The sequence below is a fragment of the Notamacropus eugenii genome, chromosome 4 (genome assembly GCF_028372415.1).
Source record: "Notamacropus eugenii isolate mMacEug1 chromosome 4, mMacEug1.pri_v2, whole genome shotgun sequence".
In the NCBI taxonomy this organism is placed as follows: Eukaryota; Metazoa; Chordata; class Mammalia; order Diprotodontia; family Macropodidae; genus Notamacropus; species Notamacropus eugenii.
Genome location: NC_092875.1, coordinates 73,894,177 through 73,912,396, shown reverse-complemented (window position 1 = coordinate 73,912,396; position 18,220 = coordinate 73,894,177). Strand labels below are relative to the sequence as shown.

The 18,220-nt window shown below is 47.2% G+C and overlaps 2 protein-coding genes across 6 annotated transcripts; one reads left to right on the top strand and one right to left on the bottom strand.

The window, feature by feature from the left end:
• Positions 1-79: 79 nt before the first annotated feature.
• PRR22 (proline rich 22) lies at positions 80-6,557 on the top strand. 2 transcript variants are annotated; one of them, XM_072601930.1, is made up of 4 exons: positions 80-1,322; positions 1,908-1,970; positions 2,666-3,730; positions 4,164-6,557. In XM_072601930.1, exons 1-4 carry the CDS (start codon positions 1,199-1,201, stop codon positions 4,181-4,183), a joined length of 1,272 nt encoding a protein of 423 aa, XP_072458031.1. In that variant the 5' UTR covers positions 80-1,198; the 3' UTR covers positions 4,184-6,557. The 2 variants fall into 2 exon arrangements, with proteins under 2 accessions (XP_072458031.1, XP_072458028.1); XM_072601927.1 differs by lacking the exon at positions 4,164-6,557 and having other exon boundaries at positions 2,666-3,991.
• A 1,819-nt stretch (positions 6,558-8,376) lies between these two features.
• On the bottom strand, positions 8,377-15,360 carry LOC140499925 (la-related protein 6-like). Of its 4 annotated transcripts, none has more exons than XM_072601931.1 (4): positions 13,663-15,360; positions 11,266-11,418; positions 10,089-10,296; positions 8,377-9,240 (listed from the first exon to the last, which is right to left on the bottom strand). In XM_072601931.1, the coding sequence occupies exons 1-4, from the start codon at positions 13,752-13,754 to the stop codon at positions 8,515-8,517; spliced, it is 1,179 nt and encodes a 392-aa protein (XP_072458032.1). In that variant the 5' UTR covers positions 13,755-15,360; the 3' UTR covers positions 8,377-8,514. The 4 variants fall into 4 exon arrangements, with proteins under 4 accessions (XP_072458032.1, XP_072458034.1, XP_072458033.1 ...); XM_072601933.1 differs by lacking the exon at positions 13,663-15,360 and adding an exon at positions 11,816-12,528; XM_072601932.1 differs by lacking the exon at positions 13,663-15,360 and adding an exon at positions 11,902-12,528.
• Between the last annotated feature and the right edge of the window lie 2,860 nt (positions 15,361-18,220).

Sequence of the window (18,220 nt, the reverse complement as noted above, 5' to 3'; positions counted from 1 at the left end):
AGGGGTCCTTCACCTTCCCTGTGGTGGGGACCTCTTTGGCAGTCCAGCCCAGACAATGGACTCCTCAGAAGAATACTTTAAAAAAGCACAGATTGCGATCCCTAGGATTAAGAAGGAGGCCAAAGGCTAATAGGAAGAATTGTAGGAAGAATTTCTGCTTGGGTGTGGGTCGGACCAGATGGACTGATAAGGTCCTTTCCAGCACAGATTCTCAGTGAGTCTCTTTACTGAGCCTTCCATCCATCCATAGGAAGGAGAGCCCAAGTGTCTCCTCCAACCTGCCAGGCTCCTTGGTAGGCAGCTCTCAACCTCTGGGGTACTGGGAGGACCCAAAACACTGGAAAGGGCCCTTTTTGCCCCCACATCCAAACCGCTATTATCTTTTCCTCCCAGTGTTTCCTCACCATAACTTAACTGGACTTGGAGTCAGAAAGACCAGGGCTCAAATCTTGCCTCCAACGTTTACTAGCTGGTGACCTTGGGCAAGTTATTTAACTCTTTTAACCTCAGTTTTCTCATCTGTAAAATGAAGGTAATAATACCCCATTTTACAGATAAAAGAACTGAGACTCAAATGATTTACCCACACTTACTTAACTAGTAATTAGTAGAAGCGGGACCCAAACCCAGCTCTCCTGACTATTCTAAGTTCAATGTCCTTTCCACTCTGTGCTTAATCCCATATGTTATACCACAGAAGATACACACCAGCCATCCACTCTCTCCTCTCATCGCCCTTCCTTCCTTTACCCTCACACTTACAAGACACCTTTCTGAACAGTCTCCTGATTAGTAAATGTCCCCCAGAGCCTCCTTTCTGTCTTCCCTTTCCAGCCTCAGAACAGAAATGGCTACCCTTTCTCCTCAGTTCCCCTTGGCTGATCTCAAAGCACCTTTAGATCCCGGAGTTCATCCCTATGCTTAGAGGATACAAGAGGAGCATATCTTAGCTCTTGGCCCGTCAGGAAGAGGTTACCAGGTCACAAAGCTGGGACCAGATCCGTAGCCTCCACTCCCATCCTTCCCAGCCCATGACCAGCATCTTGGAACCTCAAGGACCCACCCGGAATCCCTTCTGGAGTAACCATGCAAACAGAACCTGCCTGCCCCCTGTAACACTCCGACCCCATTCTCCCCACCCACCTTGCCCTCGGGCTGGGTGAGGGCTCGGGCCCCCTACCCAGGAGGCACTTCAGTCATGCAGCACTCAAAAGCCTTCTACACAGCAGCCCACGAGACCTACAGCCCCCGGCCCCTGGACAAGCCAGAGAGCCCAGCAAGCCGGCCTGTCCAGGCCTTCCCTGAGCCCCTCCCCTCTGTCGGTGAGTTTTCTCCCCATCCCCATCAGTCATCCTTTCTACAGTGGGTTCAGCCAGCAGCTGAAGCCCAACAGTGTCTCTCAGAGACCAAGTTGAGGTAGACCCAAAAGTTGCCTGGGGATTGACAGGCTCCTAAAGGGAATGAAGAGAGGAAGAGGAGGTCCTCCAGAGCCAGGACCCTGGGGTTCAGATTCTGGGATGTGGAGAATCTGATGTTCTCTTGCTATTTCCCCCTTCCTTCTCCAAGTCACTGTTGTGGGGCCCTGTTCCTAGTGAGAGGACTAAGGCTGGGCACAGGAGTCTCAAAGCTGTCCTTAAATGGCTCTGTAGTGTGTTAGGAACAGTTTGGCCTGAACCTGTGACTCAGTGGGGTCCCCAGGACTCTGATCAAGGACAGTCCTGCTGAGAACCTTCCTTTTTGGAGCCCAGCAGCACCCCCAGCCTCCTGTCCTTGGCATTCCTGGACTGTAGAATTCCCTAGAGCTTAGCCACATGTCTTTTTTTTTTTGCCTCTGGCCTCCCTGCCTAAGAGACCCTCTCTTCTTCCATCCTTTATCCCCATTTCCTTCTGTTGCTCTCACCTCTCAGGATCATCTAGCCTGTACCATCCCCAAAATCAGGAGAAAGAAGTGTTTCCGTCTCCGCCAGCAGGTACCTTCTGTGCCCAGGGTCCAACTGCTTGGAGGGAGTCGAGGATAGGAGCTCCTGGCCCATGGGGGCAAGCCCTTGTCCCATTTTGCTTTCCCCCTCACATGGTCACCAGTCAGTCCTGATCCTAACCACCCTGAGATCAGTGACTCATTGCTAATGTCTAGTATTGCTGTCCTAATTCCTCGTGGGAGGGCAATAAAGGCTTGGGCCACCCAGGCCCTTCCCCCCAGGCAGGGGAGAGACACAGTACAGTTTGCTCCTTCTGGGACCCCACTATGGTAGGGAGGGAAAAATTTCATCATATTCCCCCTCAGCTTCTCCTCCTGCCAGGCCAGCCTCAATACCTCCCATCAATTCTCTTTCTTCACATGATCCTTTGATTTAAATTGCACCACAGCCACCTAGAAGCTGAGCATGACCTTGGGGGTTTCCAGGGTATGAGTGGCTAATTACAGCTACCAGGTGGTATAGGTCTTTGTCTACCCTTGTCAATAGGATTGCTTGCATGGGCCCATAGCCTTGGGGGACCATGGGACCTTAAGAGCCTGAGGGGCAGCATCCCCTCCAGGAACAGAGGAAATTCCTATAGGTCCTGGGGAACCAAACCTCTGGTAAAGTTAGAAGAGGGTAAGGGAGGGTCCTGGGAGCCAGAGATGTCTCCTCCCCACCCACAACCCTGTGTCCTGCGGCCCCAGGTTTCCAGATGGCGCCATGCGGCTGTTTCTTTGACCCTCGCATCTACCGGATTGAGTGGGCCACCACAGATTTCGGCCAGTCATCTTTGTACAAGCTGGCCACTGGTGGGGGCAGCGGGGCAGGCAGTGGGGGCAACGGGGCTGGGTCCCCAGGCAGCTACCTCCTGGACCCACAGCGCTACCTCAAGGCACCGGTGCAGCCCACACCATATCCCCACTACCAGTCTGTGCCTGGCACACCCCAGTACTTGGTACCATATTTCCCACCCGAAGGGCCCACTCCAGCCCCAGCCCCCGAGCCCTTGGGCTTTGTGGCAGGACCACTGAGTGAGGTGCCCCCCTCTTTCCTGGAGCTACCCCCACACCTACAGAAAGATGGGCTGGGGCCCCCAGCTGTCAAGGAGAACAAGCTTCCTCAGCTGCTCATCACATTGCCTGGTGAACCGCTGCTTCAGCCTGGGGCCTACAGTCACCTCAAGGGCCGACTGAGCCAGCTCCAAGGCCCTGAGCCACTGGGCTTTCCAGCTTATGCCGACAAGTCCAAGGAACTGAAGGATGGTGGTGGTGGAGGGGCTGTGGCCAGCCTTATCTTCCCGCCAACGCCTTGCTGCCCTGGGGAGCAGCCTCCCCCAGCAGCCATGGAGTCAGTGCCAGCCCAGGCCCCCCAGGAGGCCGAGGAGTCCCCCCTGCTGGAGGAAAACAAGGCCCTGGAGGCACCAAAGCCCTTTGTGCTGCCTGAGAAAGTGTTACTGGAGGATGCCATGAAGCTGTTTGATTGCTCCCCTGCCAACACGGAGCCTGAAGGGTCCCCTCGGCAGGGTCTGGGGGGCCTGGGCCTGCTTCGGGATGGCCCTGGCCCTCCACCCCCACCAGGGGCCTGTGACGATTCATCCAGTGACATCCGATCCCTCAACCTTCCTGACGAGCTGCTCTCCTTTGACTATAGCGTTCCTGAGATCCTAGACACCGTCTCTAACATGGACTATTTCTACAACTTCAAAGCCTTGGATGAGGAGATCAAGTGGGACCTGGCAGCTGTCCCACCCACCTCCAAGCCCTGCCCAGGTGGGGGAACCCCCCCGACTCCACGGCTTGACCCCCCTGGGAAGAAGAAATCGGGTGCTGCCTCCAAGAAGGCAAAACCTGGAGTCAAGTCTAAGCTGGCCACGGGCCCAGTTGAGGGGGGACAGAAAAGCCTGGGGCCCAGGTCAGACCCTTGACAAGCCCTTTGGGCTAAGGAAGTAGAGGGGAATGGGGGAGGGGGGAGTCTAGCGCATGTGGACGGCCAGTACGTCCCCAAAATTCTATTAAAGTGTATCTGATATAGCTCTGTCCCATCCTCCCTGCCCTATACACAAGACCTGAGGATGGGGGCTCCCATGGGCAGGGGGAACCAGAGCCCCATGAGTCCTAGGGGCAGGGATGGACTGGGTCATAGAATCCTTGAGATAGAAAGGACTTCAGGTGATCTAATCCCAAACCCTCCTTCATTTTTCAGATAAGGGAAGGGGCCCATAGCAGGGAAAGGATTGGGCCAAGGTGATACAATGAGATGGTGGCTGAGCTGGAACTAGAACTCGTTTCTAACTCCTGGGCTCTTTCTAGTAATCCTCTCCCCTCTCCCCTGTGAAACACCCTGAGTAGAAAGGGGAATAAATCCCTGTAAACTGAGAATACTCTAAACTTGTGAAGAAGAGAACAGTTTATATTACAGAATATCACCTGATTGACCTGTCTACACCAACCCCTTTGTTTTAAAGATGGATTCAATTCAACAAGCATTATTCTGCACCTACTGTGTGCCAGGCATTGGGTTTGGTGTTGGGGATCACCTGGGTGAAAAAGGAAGGAGTCCCTTGGGCACCTTAGGTTCTACTGCTCAGAAAGAACATATGTGCAGTAAATCGAGACAAAGGAAGAGGGAGGGTCAGACAATCAGGCAAATTCAGCAAACATTACCCCTGCCTTCAACGTATTGGCCTTTGCCCAGAAAGACATAAGCAAGTCACCACTAGGTGATGGGGACAGAGAGGTCAGTCGGATAAGGTGCTCTGGGCAAGTAAGGAAGGGTCGCTAAGCTGGGAGGGGATGAGGATTCATTGAGGGGGAGGCGCCTGTGCTGAAGGAAGTAAAATGAGAGATGGTGATGAGAAAGGAGATCATCCCAGACATAGGGGACAGTCATCAGGAATGAACAAATGGTAGGGGAGACTACCCACTAAATTCTAGGAACAATTAGTGACCCATTTTGGTCAAATTGTAGATTGAGTGCGGGTGGGTGGGTGGAGGTGGTTAGCACTAGATTGTCAAGTGTTTTAAACACTAGGCTAGGCTGAAGAGTTTGTACTGTGTCTTAGAGGAAGGAGGGAGCCACGGATGGTTGCTGAGAAGGGAAGGGGAAAGATCATAACCAGCTTAGGTGCCCACTATGGCAGGCACTGGGCACATGAAGGCACACTCCTCACCCTCAAGGAGATTGTGTTGTATTGGGAGAGACATAGAAATGTATGAATAGGTATGTAAAAAAAGAGATGGCTTCGTGATGAGGTTGGACACTGGCATTGGGGAGCAGGGATAAGGAAAAGTCTCAAGTGTAGGTGGCAGTTGAACTGAGCTTTTAAGGAAACTTAGAGGGGGTTCTGGAGTTAAGGTCATGGATGCAGCCATGGATACAAAGACATGGTGGGTGGTAAGAGAGGCATGTGTTAGGAGCTTACAACTTGGCTGAATGCAGAATGTATAAAGGAGGGTTGTTTATAATAAGCTTGTGGAAAAGTTGATTGGAGCCAGTTATGAAGGGTTTTAAATGCCAAACTGAGAAGTTTATATTTGATCTTGGAGATAACAAGGCTCCTGGAACTTATTTAGCAGGGGACTAGCCAGGCCCTTTTCATCAGGGACAATACTTTGGCAACCATGAGAAGGATCTAGTTAAAAAGGAGAGACTGGAGGTTGGGAGCCCAATTGGGAGGCTGTTGCAATAGTCCAGATGAGAAAATGAGAGCATGAATTAGACTTGTAGCCATGTGAGCTGAGAGGGGAATAAATTTGAAAGACAGCGTCATGGTAGTGTAATTTACAGGATTTGGCAAGTGGATTATTTTGACAGCTATGTGAACAATGCTTTGGAGACACTGGAGGCAGGGAGAATAGAAAGCCATTACAAAAATCCAGAGAGTTTCTAAGAGCCTGGACTAAGAGGGTGACTCAGTGATAGCTACAAGAAATGCTATGGAAGCGGGATTTGGCAAATGAACTGGAGGTAAGGGAGAAGAGCCAAAGATGTCCTTGGAGGTTTTAATCCCGTATGCCCAGGCTCAACAGAAATAGAGAAATTGGAGGAAGGGGTGGGTTTGTGAAAGCAGATAAATTCCCTTTGAATTTTGAGAAGATCTGAGCAGAAGTGGTTCAAGACAGGGGCAAAAGGGAAAAGGACAGTTCTGGTGATCAATAGAATGGGAATCATCCCTGTAGAAGTGACCATTGAATCTGTGGAAGCTGATGAGATCATCAAGGGAGAGGAGGGCAAGAGAATTGTGAGAGATACTCATGCTGAAGATATACCAACAAAAGAGTCTTAGAAGGAATAGTTAAACATGAAAATGAGTCAGTGAGGACTGGCTCATGGAGGCCAGAATGACACAGACAACAGCAGTGAAAGATGCAGAAGTCAAGGAAAATGAGGCCTGAGAAAAAAAAATTAGACTTAGTAACTAAAAGATCATACTTGACTTCCAGGAGAAGGTTAAGAATATTGGGATCAGAATTGCAAGGAACTGAGGTGAAGTGGAGGCAGAATGTAGTTTTTTTTTTTTTAAGGGACACTGGTTTGATGAGACAGAAAAAAAATCAAAGGGAGGTATGTTACAGTGGTGGTGGGGAGGAGAACTGGCCTCATTGGTATGCAAAAGGGAAGGGACCAAAGAAATGGGAAAGATTAAAGAGGGAGGTAAGGATGACTGAAGGGGTGGCCCCCTCAGAGCTGGGAAAGGATGAATTCAAGTGCATTAATGGAAGTCTAACTTTGGCTCAAAGGACACCTCTGCTTCCAAGGAGATGAGTAAAAGTCTAGAGATTTTGAAAGGGAGAGAAGAGAAGGGAGCTCATGATCTCATTAACATGTCCACCAAGAAGAGAAGAGGGTGAGAGAATCATTGCAATAGTAACTAAAGATAATTTTTGTTGAATGAAGAGATGGCTTGTGTACCAGGGAGAGCCCAGATAATGTGAATTTATAGTGCATCTAGTAAACACAATTCTGTGATGTCCCTGCTTTAGTAGCACAGGACTGGACAAGGCAGAAGTAATGACACTGAGGATTAGCAGGCTATGGACTGAACAAGAAACCAAGGGATTCTGGGCAGGGAAACAGAACTAATTATAAACTCAAGCCTGTGAAAAGAGGAAAATGAGGTCAGAAAAGAGGTGATGGATTGAGCAGTCTTGGAGGGACTGAAATACTAAGGTCCTCTAGTCCAACCCACAGCTGACCAAGAATGCCCTCTAAATTACTCCCTAAAAGTAAGTCATCCACTCTTTTGGTGTTTAAGGGGTAACCCAGTCTATACTGGGACAATTCATTCTCCTTTAAATGACTCAATGTCTTAGAAGTTTTTTCTAGGTGTTGAACCTAAATCTACCCCTCTGCAGTCCTTGCTCCTAATTCTGTTCTCAGAGGCAGAGCAAACAGCAAGAACAGAGCAGGTTTAAAGAGGAATGAAGGAATGGGAGAGGTGGAATGACAGAGGACTGCTATGAGGGAGAAGATTTTCTGAGTTCAAAAATCTTGCAAAGAGCTAAAAATGGAGCCACCTCCCAGTGTGGCTGAGGTAAAGTGGAAGTAGAGGTCCATGAACTGGTATGCTAGGGCATTAGAACAGAGGAATACCGAAATCAAGGATGAGGGCAGGATTTGGGTTGGAAAGGAAGATTACAAGGCAGGTACTGAACTTTGATGTAGATAGGGTGGTGTACAGACAGATGAAGTAAATCTCAAAGGGGAGGCAAACAACTAGGTGATAGCAGGGTAGGGTGAAAGGTTTTTGAGGTTACCATGCATAGTCCTCTTACTCTGATGTTAGTGGTGGGGGGGAAGAAAGGGAGAGAGACAAAAGGAGCAATCAACACGGGAAAAAAAAAATAAGGAAAATTGAAGTATCAGCTCAATAGCTCTAGGATAAAGGTGAGTTTTAACAATGGAAGGAACCAAAGGGAGAAACAGGACAGAAACAGAAGGATGAGGGGGAAGGGGTAAAGGGAGGTTCTACCTGGAACCATCCTTCCTCTGGCCTAGGATTAAATCCATAAACATTAATCAGTAAATTCTAACAAGCACCAAAGGGGAAAAAAAATCCCTGCTCCTGTAAGTACTTGTGAACAAGAGTGTCTCGAGTAGGTGATGGGAATTTGCTAACCCTAGGATAATGGAAGGATGATTTCTCCCAGGTGAAGTTCCCTTATTTGATTGGAGTAGAGAATAGAAATGGAAATAGAGGGGGCTGATCAGTGACAGTGCTGGGACTTGAGCCATGGTCCTTTTTAGCCTGCCCCATCTGTTCCCCCAAGGAACCATGACTGGAAGAGAAAGGCTCAGGTCCCAGTTCCCAGCCTTCATTCTTCTTCCCCTCACAGCCAAAGATATCAACCTCAAGTCAGGGTTCTGATGTGAGTACACAGAGATGCAAATACATCCAATTCCCTAAACTTAGGAGTAGAGTCAGAAACTGAGGCATTGTTTATTGAAGATAGTCACAAAAATGAGCAAGCTGAACAGACCTTTCCCTCCTGCCACCAACCTGCCCTATGCTCCTTCCTTCCTCCCTCACTGGGCTCTGGTCTACTCTGGGGGCTCAGGGCTGTAACCCACATCCAGTGTGGTGGTGAAAACCTCTTGTGCCATCAGGGCCATGGGGTAGACGACTCACACCAAGCCTGGGCAGGGGCAGAATAGAGCTAGGGCCCCAAGGCCAAGAAGGTGCTATAGCAGGTAGGGGGCCCAGCAAGTTAGGGGGTGAGAGAGATGGTTTGGGCCCCTTAGCCTTTGAACTGGTGCAGGGGGCCAGAGTGGTGCCATCTCCCTCCACCCTAGTTCCATTCTGGCGATGGCTTTTTTTGTCCAGCCTTACCACATGGAAGCCCCTAGGATCTTCCTGCAGGGTGGTAAATGCCTGGCCAGCAGCCTCAACACTTTCAAACTGGACCAGGGCACAGGGATAATGGAGCAGCTCAGGGTAGTGGGCTGTATAGGCCAGCACACCTGGGGGGAGCTTCTTGCCTGGCCGCAGGACACGAATGGAGGTGAGGGCTCCAAAGGGGCCAAAGAGGCTGCTAACAGCTGCCAAGAAGCCTGAGGGCTGAGCTATTGCAAGGGTGGATCCTTGTTCATGAGCTTCCTTGAGGAACCCAGGTTCTGGCTTCTCCCACACCAGAAGCAACTTGGTGTGGGAGAGACCCAAGAGCCAGTCAGGGATGGGGATCCTTCGACGCACTTTGGTGCCCTCCTCATTCACTTCCAGCAGGGCTGAAGAGCGCAGGGCATAGCATGTTAGACGCCAATCACGGGTTAGATGCTTCACCTGGGGAAGCAAGGACATGAGATCTGTGCTGATGGGACACTCAAGATTCAGGTCTGACCCCAAACCCAGCCGAAAGCCCCTGAGATGAGACCAAAGAGGATTCCCCTTCCCCTCCCACCCCAAAGTAGGTTGTTTTCCAGACTGGCAGGGCCTTCCTTTGAAGTTCTAAATAAAGCCTCCCCCAATAATTCCACCCCTTCCAATCCCTGCTTGGCATTCCTTTCCTAGCACCTCAGCCCTTGATGGCTATACCAGAGTCGTCCTTCCCCTGCCCCCCTCCGTATCCTTAACATTGAGGAAGGATGGTATTTAGGCCAGAGCCCCTGCTTAGAATAAAGAGAATCTGAGTGTGTTGGCTTCAGAAAGGGGCCCTGAGGTGATCTAGGCGACCTGAGAATCCTAAAGTCACTCTAAGAAGCACTGCCTTTGGCCTCTAGGAGAGAATACACCCTCCTCTGCTTAGACTTTCAACACATTCCTCCTCTTACCTCTCTGTCCAGCTTGTTCCAAAGTCTGGGATGTTTTCCCCTCAATCTATTAAAATCCTGAATTCCCCTTAAAGCTCATCTCAAGTGGTGCCTCTTAAAGCCAATCTTCATCCTCCACCTCCCCTTAGGGCCTTCCCTGCCTCTGATTATTCACACAAACTTTATATTTACTTAATGGGGAATGTTGTGGGTTTTTTTCTCCCCTCAGTGGAATATAGGTTCCGTGAATGTGGGATTTTTTTTTTTTGTATCCCCATCCCCTAACAAAGTTTGGCCTACAGCTGGTACAATGAACAGTTAACTTAAAGGTCCACCAGCCTGGCCCAGAAATAGTGGGGGAGGAAGAAAGGAGGGAAGGACCTTTTTGAAGGAGGTAAGCAGCTTGATGCTGACGAAGCCCAGCTTGCTTTTCTGCACGTGCTTCAAGAGGAAAGCATCTTGGACCAGATTTTCATTGGAGAAGTAGGCCTCCACTTGGGCTGTGATGTTCCGTACCAATTGAGGGTCAGGGGCCCCACTGGGCCATATCAGGGCCTCTGCCACCAGGAAGTCACTCAGCTTACAGCTCCTGGAGGGTGGAGGAAGAGGACAGGAGTGACAGACCTAGTTTAGATCACCCAAGTGATCCCTAAAGGCCTTCAGACCTAGCATCTAGCAGGTGCTTAATAAATGCTTATTGACTGAGATACTAAGCATGCGGCTAGCCTTGGTGGTAGCAATGAGGGCAGTGGAGCCTCTTCATTTTGTGACTTTGCCTATAGCAAGTTAGCCACTTCCAGAAGGCCTCAGAATCAGGGTGGGCTTGTAGGCCCAGAGGGAAGTCTACAGTAAGGCTGGATTTCTACCATGAGGCAGTTAGGTGGTGTAATGGACGGCAATGGACTGGGAAAGCAAGAAGCCCAGATTTCAGTCCTACCCTACTACCTTACTAGCTGGGTGACCCTGGGCAATTCACATAATCTTTCTCAGCCTCAGAATTCTTATCTGTCGGGTGGGAATAATCACAGCCCCTTTGAGGGTTGTCCTAGGAATCAAGTGAGAGAACAAAGTGCTTTGCAGACCTTAAATCACTAAGTGAATGCTACCTATTAGAGTTCAGATTAGAGAGACAGACACACACACAGACAGAGGTTAGTAGGGTAGCATTGAGCAGGTGGCCTGAAGTTACAGCTTACAAAAGCATCCAGCCTCCCATGGAACCCCCCCTCCAAAACACACACCTTTAGGATCTATTGTTTGGCATCATAGAGAAGAGAGGAGCAGAGCTGAAGAGAGGGGTGCAATACAGAAGATCAGAGTGGGGAGTTCTAGGTGACAGACTCATTCTACTGACCCAGACAAATACCTTAATCTTAGAGAGTTTCCTGGCCTAGACTTGAGTCTGGATCTTGCTAACTTCCACATTAGCTTTCTGTCCACTGTGCTAGGTCACCTTGGGCAGGGAAATCACACTCATACCTCTGTTCCATAGTTCACAAGACCTGCCCTGGGGGAAAGGTGGGTCACCAAAGGAGGCGAGGGAGGAAAGGACCCTTACCCTTTGAGGGCCTTGTCTACAGGCCTGAGCTGCTGTGGAGGTGGCAGGGCATAACGGATGCCCTGGACCTCCGGGGCGAAGCCCTTGTTGTGGTGGTAGGGAGCCTGGGGCCTTGGACAGAGCTGGGGTCCTGCAGAGGCCATGATACCACACCTGGAAGGGAAGCCAAAGAAGAAGGGAGGTGCCCAGGCCGGAGAACAGCATGGAGAGAGCCCAGAATTGGAACCAAAAGGTCTGAACTTCGATCTGGTTCTTTTCGTTGCCTTGCTGTGGAACCACAAGGCCCTTCCCCACTTTGGGGCTTAGTTTCCTCATTTATATAATCTCTGTGGTCCCTTTCCTGACATTCTGACTCCCAGAGACACCACTATAGCTGCCTTCCTCTCACTTTCTTCCTCCTCACCCCTAGGGGCTTTTGGCTTATCAGGGGTAGTATACCTGGGGAAGAGGGTGTAGTCCCTCAGGTTGTAGGAATGAGACACCTACGATCCCCCACCCCCCTTCCTCCCACTCCCCCACCCCCCTACCCCCTACTCCCCCTTCCCCCTACCTCCCTTCCCTTCTCCAAGCAGCTTCCTGAGCTAGGTACACTCTGCAGGTGTGAGGGAAGGGACATAGATACTCCTTTACACTAACCTAGACCCTGGGCCAGGGCAGAGGATATAGTCTTGTTCACATGACTTCCTCACCTCCAAATCTCACTGCCTTCTCCACCTTTTTCTGGCCTGCCCAATTAAGCTGGGGAAGGTGATTGGTAGGGGACTCCAGGTGGTCATTGCCTCAGGTGTCAATGGGTATGATTAGTATCCCCTTCCCAGCTGAGACTGGAACACAGTCAAACCCAAGAAACAAAATCTTATCTGGGTAACCCAAGTATAGAAAGTCAGAGTCAAAAAGGGTCTGAGATTGACACTAATTCAGATTCTTCCATTTTAAAAACTGGAAGACTGAGGTCCAGAGAAGGAATTGCTTTGCCCAGGTAAGTAATGATCAGTTTTGGGGAAAGCAATAAGACTTGACTTCCTTCTTGGTTTCTGATAGTTGGGGCCATGGAATCCCCAGGGCTTGGTCTTCCAGCTTCCCCCAAACTCCTGGGAAGGGACCCTTTCCTGATGATCATCTTCCCTATCCTGAAGGACTCAGAAGACTGAACTCTGTGATTATTTCATTGTGTGTAACTGAGAAAGTCACCCTTCATCTCTGAGTGGCAGTGTATTGATCTCTAAAATGGGGATAGGGAGCAAATCCAATAAGATCTCATCTAATTCAAATAAATCTACCAACTTCACAGGTAAAAGGTGTGTGAAATAGTCCTAAATAATAGTTTTCTGGAAAAGATCAAGGGGTTTTAATGGACCACAATTTCAATGTTAATTCAACAAATATTAAAAGTACCTACTGTGCCAGGTACTGTAAATACAAAGAGAGAAAGGAAATAGTCCCTCCCTTCCAGGACTCATGTTCTGTTGAGTATAGAGTCAACAATATGAATGTTTTTATTTTCCCAGTAGAATGTTAACTCCTTGCGATTATGGGCTGTTTTGTTTTGTTTTTTGTCCAATGTATCCTTGTTGTTGTTCAGTCTTTTCAGTCATGTCTGACTCTTCATGACCCCATCTAGGGTTTTCTTGGCAAAGGTACTGGAGTGGTTTGCCATTTCCTTCTCCAGTTCATTTGACAGATGAGGAAACTGAGGGCAACAGTCAGGGTTAATTAAGTGACTTGCTGAGGGTCTCACAGATAGGAAGTGTTTGAGGCTGAATTTGAACTCAGGAAGAAGAACCTTCCTGATTCCAAGCCCAGTGCTCTATCCACTACAGCGCCACCTAGCTGCTCTAGCGCTTAATAAATGCTTAGTTTCTTCAGTCATATTTTTCTTGTTACTTTTTGTTTTTGTGATACCTCTGTCTCCAACTATATCTTTCTCTTCTCTTCCCAATGAGATTCCTTGTAACAAAACACAAAGGAATTAAATAAAACCAACCAATTCAGCCAGTACCATGTCTGATAAGGGCATACTCTATCCCCTCGCCTTTGCAAAAAAGAAAGGGAGGTGCATTTTCCTCAGTTCTTCTCTAGGGTCAAGCTTGGTCATTGAAATTATACAGCATTGTTTCTGTTTACATGGTTAGGGTCATCGCTATATAATTTTCTTGCAACTGCTTACTTCATTCTGTAGCAGCTCATTTGTCTTCCCATGTTTCTCCACATTCATCACGTCCCAGTAATATTACATTCATATAACATGTCTTGCCATTCCCTACCCAAAGACTATCCATTTTGCTACTATAGCCCAAAACAAACAAACAAAAAGACCACCCACCACCTGGACTGCCTGAATTTCAGGATCTCTAAAAATTCATCATTCTGCTGAATGAAATCAGCCCTGAAACTCACTTGTCCAGTACCCCTTCCTCTTGGGACTCTTCCCTCTGATTGGAGAGGGCAGAGGTTGGACATTGCAGAATTCCTCCCTCATCTTCCACCATTTAAGGAAGGCACTCAGGAAAGTCACATCATGATCTCCCACCCAGCTGATCTCCTGGGTTTCAGGATCTCCAAAAACTTCTCCTTCTGCAAGACGAAATCAACTCTGAAACACACCGAATAAGATCATTTCCTACCCCAGCTATAGGACTTCATCATGAGCCCTCATGAGGTAACCTTCCCTCCCTCCCCTTTCAGCTCCCTATGAATGGTCTTCCCACCCCCAATTAGGTTGTGAATTCCTAAAGAGCAAAGAGACTTCTATTTTTCTTTGTGGCCCTAACACTTAGCACATAGTAACTGCTTAATACTTATTGACTATTGACTAAAAACAAAACAAAACAAAACCCAAATGCTTCTATGAATATTTTTGGCTCCTGTGGCTCCTTTCTTTCTAACTCTGATTGTCTTGGGAGTTTATGCGTAACACTAGGATCTGTAAGTCATAACTTTGTATGGACATACATTTCAGTAACTTTTTGGGTATGATTCTAAATCGCTTTCTAGAGAGAAAGGAAATAGTCCCTCCCTTTCAGAACCCATGTTCTGTTGAGTATAGAGTCAACAGTATGAATGTTTTTATTTTCCCAGTAGAATGTTAGCTCCTTAGGATTATGGGCTGGTTTTTTTTGTTTTGTTTTGTTTTTTGGTTAGACCAATTTCATAATCCCACCAACTGTGTATTAATGTGACTGTCATATGATCAATGAGAGTCAATGAGAATGGTTAGCCTGGAGAGGGGAAGACTTTGGAATGGACTATGAGGAGTAGGTTGCGACTGTCTTCAAATGTTTTAAGGAATATTATGGATGTGGAGGGAATTATAATTTTTATAATAATCGGTATATGGAATGAATATACTAATAGATAAGATTTGTCAGAATTGTCTCTCTTGTGAGTCATCCCTGCAATGCAGCTTGAACTGATCAATCAAATCTTGAAGCTGCCATGATCACTGTCATTCTTGTGCCAGCATACCTGAAGTGAAGTGAATCAAAGACTGTAGAACTTGTTCCCATCACAGAACTCGACTCCTGTGATCCACTAAGACATGACTCCCAAGGACTTGAGCGGTGTTGCTCCCACAGGACTCCAGAATTGTTGTATTGTCTTCCATTTGTGGATTTGTCATGGGAAACCTTTCAAGTCTGGGAAAACGTTGTTTGTAATCTGCTTTCCCCCTCCCTTCCCACTTGTGGTTTATATATATATTCTGTCTTCATTTCAGCAAGGTGGAATTCTGATCGGGAGAATTCCCGATTTGCAAATCTGTTCCTCATCATGAAACTAATTAATTAAACAATTACCTGATTACTGGCATTTTGTCTCTGGACTGCTGTGTCATCATTCTCAGATGAGAGACTGGCTCAGTAAAATCCTGTTGATAGGAGTGAGGGAAATTTAAACTGGTTGTCCTTGGTCCCAGAAGGCATTACTAGGAACAATGAGTGGAAGTTACAAAGGTAGACTTTACCTTGAGCGTAACAGGAAAAAGTTCTAACAATTAGCACTCCCAGAAGTACTGGGGTCCCCCTCATTTGTTTTTGTTCTTGTTCAGTCATGTCTGACTTTTGTAAAAATTAATTTATTTGTTTTCATTTTTCTACAATCTCTTTCATAAATCTTAGATTTTTCTCCCCCTCCTTCCCCCTGCCCCCCTCACTCCCGAGACAGCATGCAATCCTATATAGGTTCTACACGTACGTTCTTATTAAATACATTTTCAACTTTGTCATGTTACATAGAAGAATTAAAATGAATGGGAGAAACCATGAGAAAAACCAAACCAAAACAAAACATAACAGGAAAAAATAGAATGCTCCTTCTGTGATCCAGTTCCATAGTTCTTTCTCTGGATGCGGAAGGCATTTTGCCTTGAGTCCATGGGGAATTTTTTAGGTCCTTGAACTGATGTGAAGTACTAAGTCTACCAGAAAAATTCCTCACACACTGCGGTTGTTCCTGTATATAAAGTTCTCCTGGTTCTGCTTCTTTCACTCAGTATCAGTTCGTAGAAGGCCTTCCAGGCTTTTCGGAAGTCTTCATCATCCATTACATTCATGTACCACAACTTGTTCAGTCATTCCCCAATTGATGGGTATTCCCTTGATTTCCAGTTCTTGACCACCACAAAGAGAGCTGCTGTAAATATTTTTGTACATGTGGGACCCTTTTCCATTTTTATGATCTCTTTGGGATACAGTCCCAGTGTTCTGACTCTTTGAGACTCAGTCTGGGGTTTTCTTGGTAGAGGTACTGGAGGGGTTTTGGCATTTCCTTCTCCAGCTCATTTTACAGATGAGGAAACTGAGGCAAACAGGGTTAATTGACTTGCCCAGGGTCACAGAGCCAGATTTGAACACATCACAATAAGTCTTCCTGACTTCAGGCCCTGCCTTCTATCTACTACACCACTTAACTGCCCAGATGAGTTTATACAAAGCATTAAACTTTTAAAATTGATATTAATATATCAACTTTATTTCTGAATATGTGCCTTTCCCATCCCCTGCCCCATAACCCATCCTTTGTAGGGATAGGGACAGCAATGCTACCCATGATTTCATTTATTTCGGGATCTCCCAGATGAGGAGGTGGGCCATGCAACTTAGAGTCCACGTTATGGTTTCCCAGAGCACTGAGAGGACAAGGGACTTCTCTGTATTTGTTGCACATATTATTACTTATATCACAGTAATTACTCCATGACATTCATGTACCACAATTTGTTTAGCCCATTCCCAATTGATGGGCATCTGTCTTGTTTCCAATTCTTAGCTATCACATAAAGTACTGTCACAAATATTTTGGAATATATGGGGACTTTTTTTTTTTTAATTTTATGGATGGCTTCCTGGAGTCTCTGGTTTAAAGGGTGTGGATATTTTAGTGTCTTTATTTACATAATTCCAAATTGCTTTCCAAAATGATTAGACCATTTCACAGTTCTGTCAGCAATTAGTGTGTTTATTACTCTACAACCCCTCTCACATTGACTACGGCCACTTTTGTTCATTTTTGCCAATTTTCAAGAAGTGAGATAAAACTTCAGGGTTGTTTTGCTTTGTGTTTCTCTTATTATTAGTGATTTGGAGCATTGTTTCATGTGATTGTGAATACTTTATAATTCTTCTTTTGAGAACTATTTATATCTTTTTTACTGACTGGAAATGGCTCAGGACATAGTAGATGACTGGCATCTTCAGTGTCTAACCAAGCTCTAATCTCTCCACCATTGACTGCTTCAGCTTCGTTCATGGCCATTGGAACTAATTGTTCTCATCCACTCATTTCACCAGGGGAAGTCTTCACATGCTTGGGATAGATACCCCCCTAACTCACCAATGGGTTTGGAACCCTTTGCTTACCCTCAATCTGGTTTGGCCTGTCTGCCAAAACAGTTTACCAGGGTGTGGCTGCTGCACATGCTGCAGCTTCTTGGAGCCACAGGTGAGAGTTGGGTGGAACAGGTCAACATCAAAGGTGCAAAGGAGCCCTGGAAAGGGCTCAGCAGCCATCATACCAAAGGTATTGGTCCTCCCTGAACACACCCTACACCTCTCTGTCCTGCAACTGAATTACGATGACTCTGGAGGAGACAGTGAGGCTGATGACTTCATGCAACTCTGCCTCACTTAAATCCAATTTCCCCACAAATTAAAAGATATCACCCATACCATTTTACTATTATACTTCAAAGTCCTATGGCAACAGGCAAGTGATGAAGCAGCAGGTGGAGATGCACTGTGAGCTGTAGTTACAACCCTGCACACAGGCGGCCCAGGCTTTAGGGAAGCAGCAGTGGGACTCAGCAGCCCCCTGGGTGTCTAAGCAGCCTTTTAAGGATTGTACCCCTCACCACCTAGTGTGAGGAAGGGGGCTAGAAAAGGTGCCCTAAAAATTGCCTGCTTACCCAACCCTGGCCTAATTACTGCATCAGGCAGGGAATCCCACTCTGCAGTCAAAACACACACAAAAAATGTACAAAGTATATAAAAACATCTGCAGAGATGATTCCACTTACCATTGGCTGGAATGTGCGCACATGTATAGCCAACACAAAATTCAGTAGACCTGAAAGACGAACTCCTCTTGTTGCAAGAGAACTCAACAGGTATCGCATCCAAACAGCACCCCTGAGTGAAACCAGGCTGGCAAATAAAGCGAGCTTACTGAAGTTGGAGCTAGATACACATTTTTCCAGAGTGGCTGCAGTGAAGGTGACATAGGTTTTGTGATCAAAACTAATCTAGTCAGCAAGCTGGCATGCCTGCCAAAAGGAGTGAATGACAGGCTCATGACAATAAGATTGCCACTTGTAGGAAAATGCCATGCCACCATCATCAGTGCCTATGCTCCCACCATGACAAACCCTGATGAGGTCAAAGAAAAATTTTATGAAGACCTAGAGACCCTTACCATCAATGTGCCAAAAGAGGACAAGCTTATCATTCTGGGTAACTTTTTT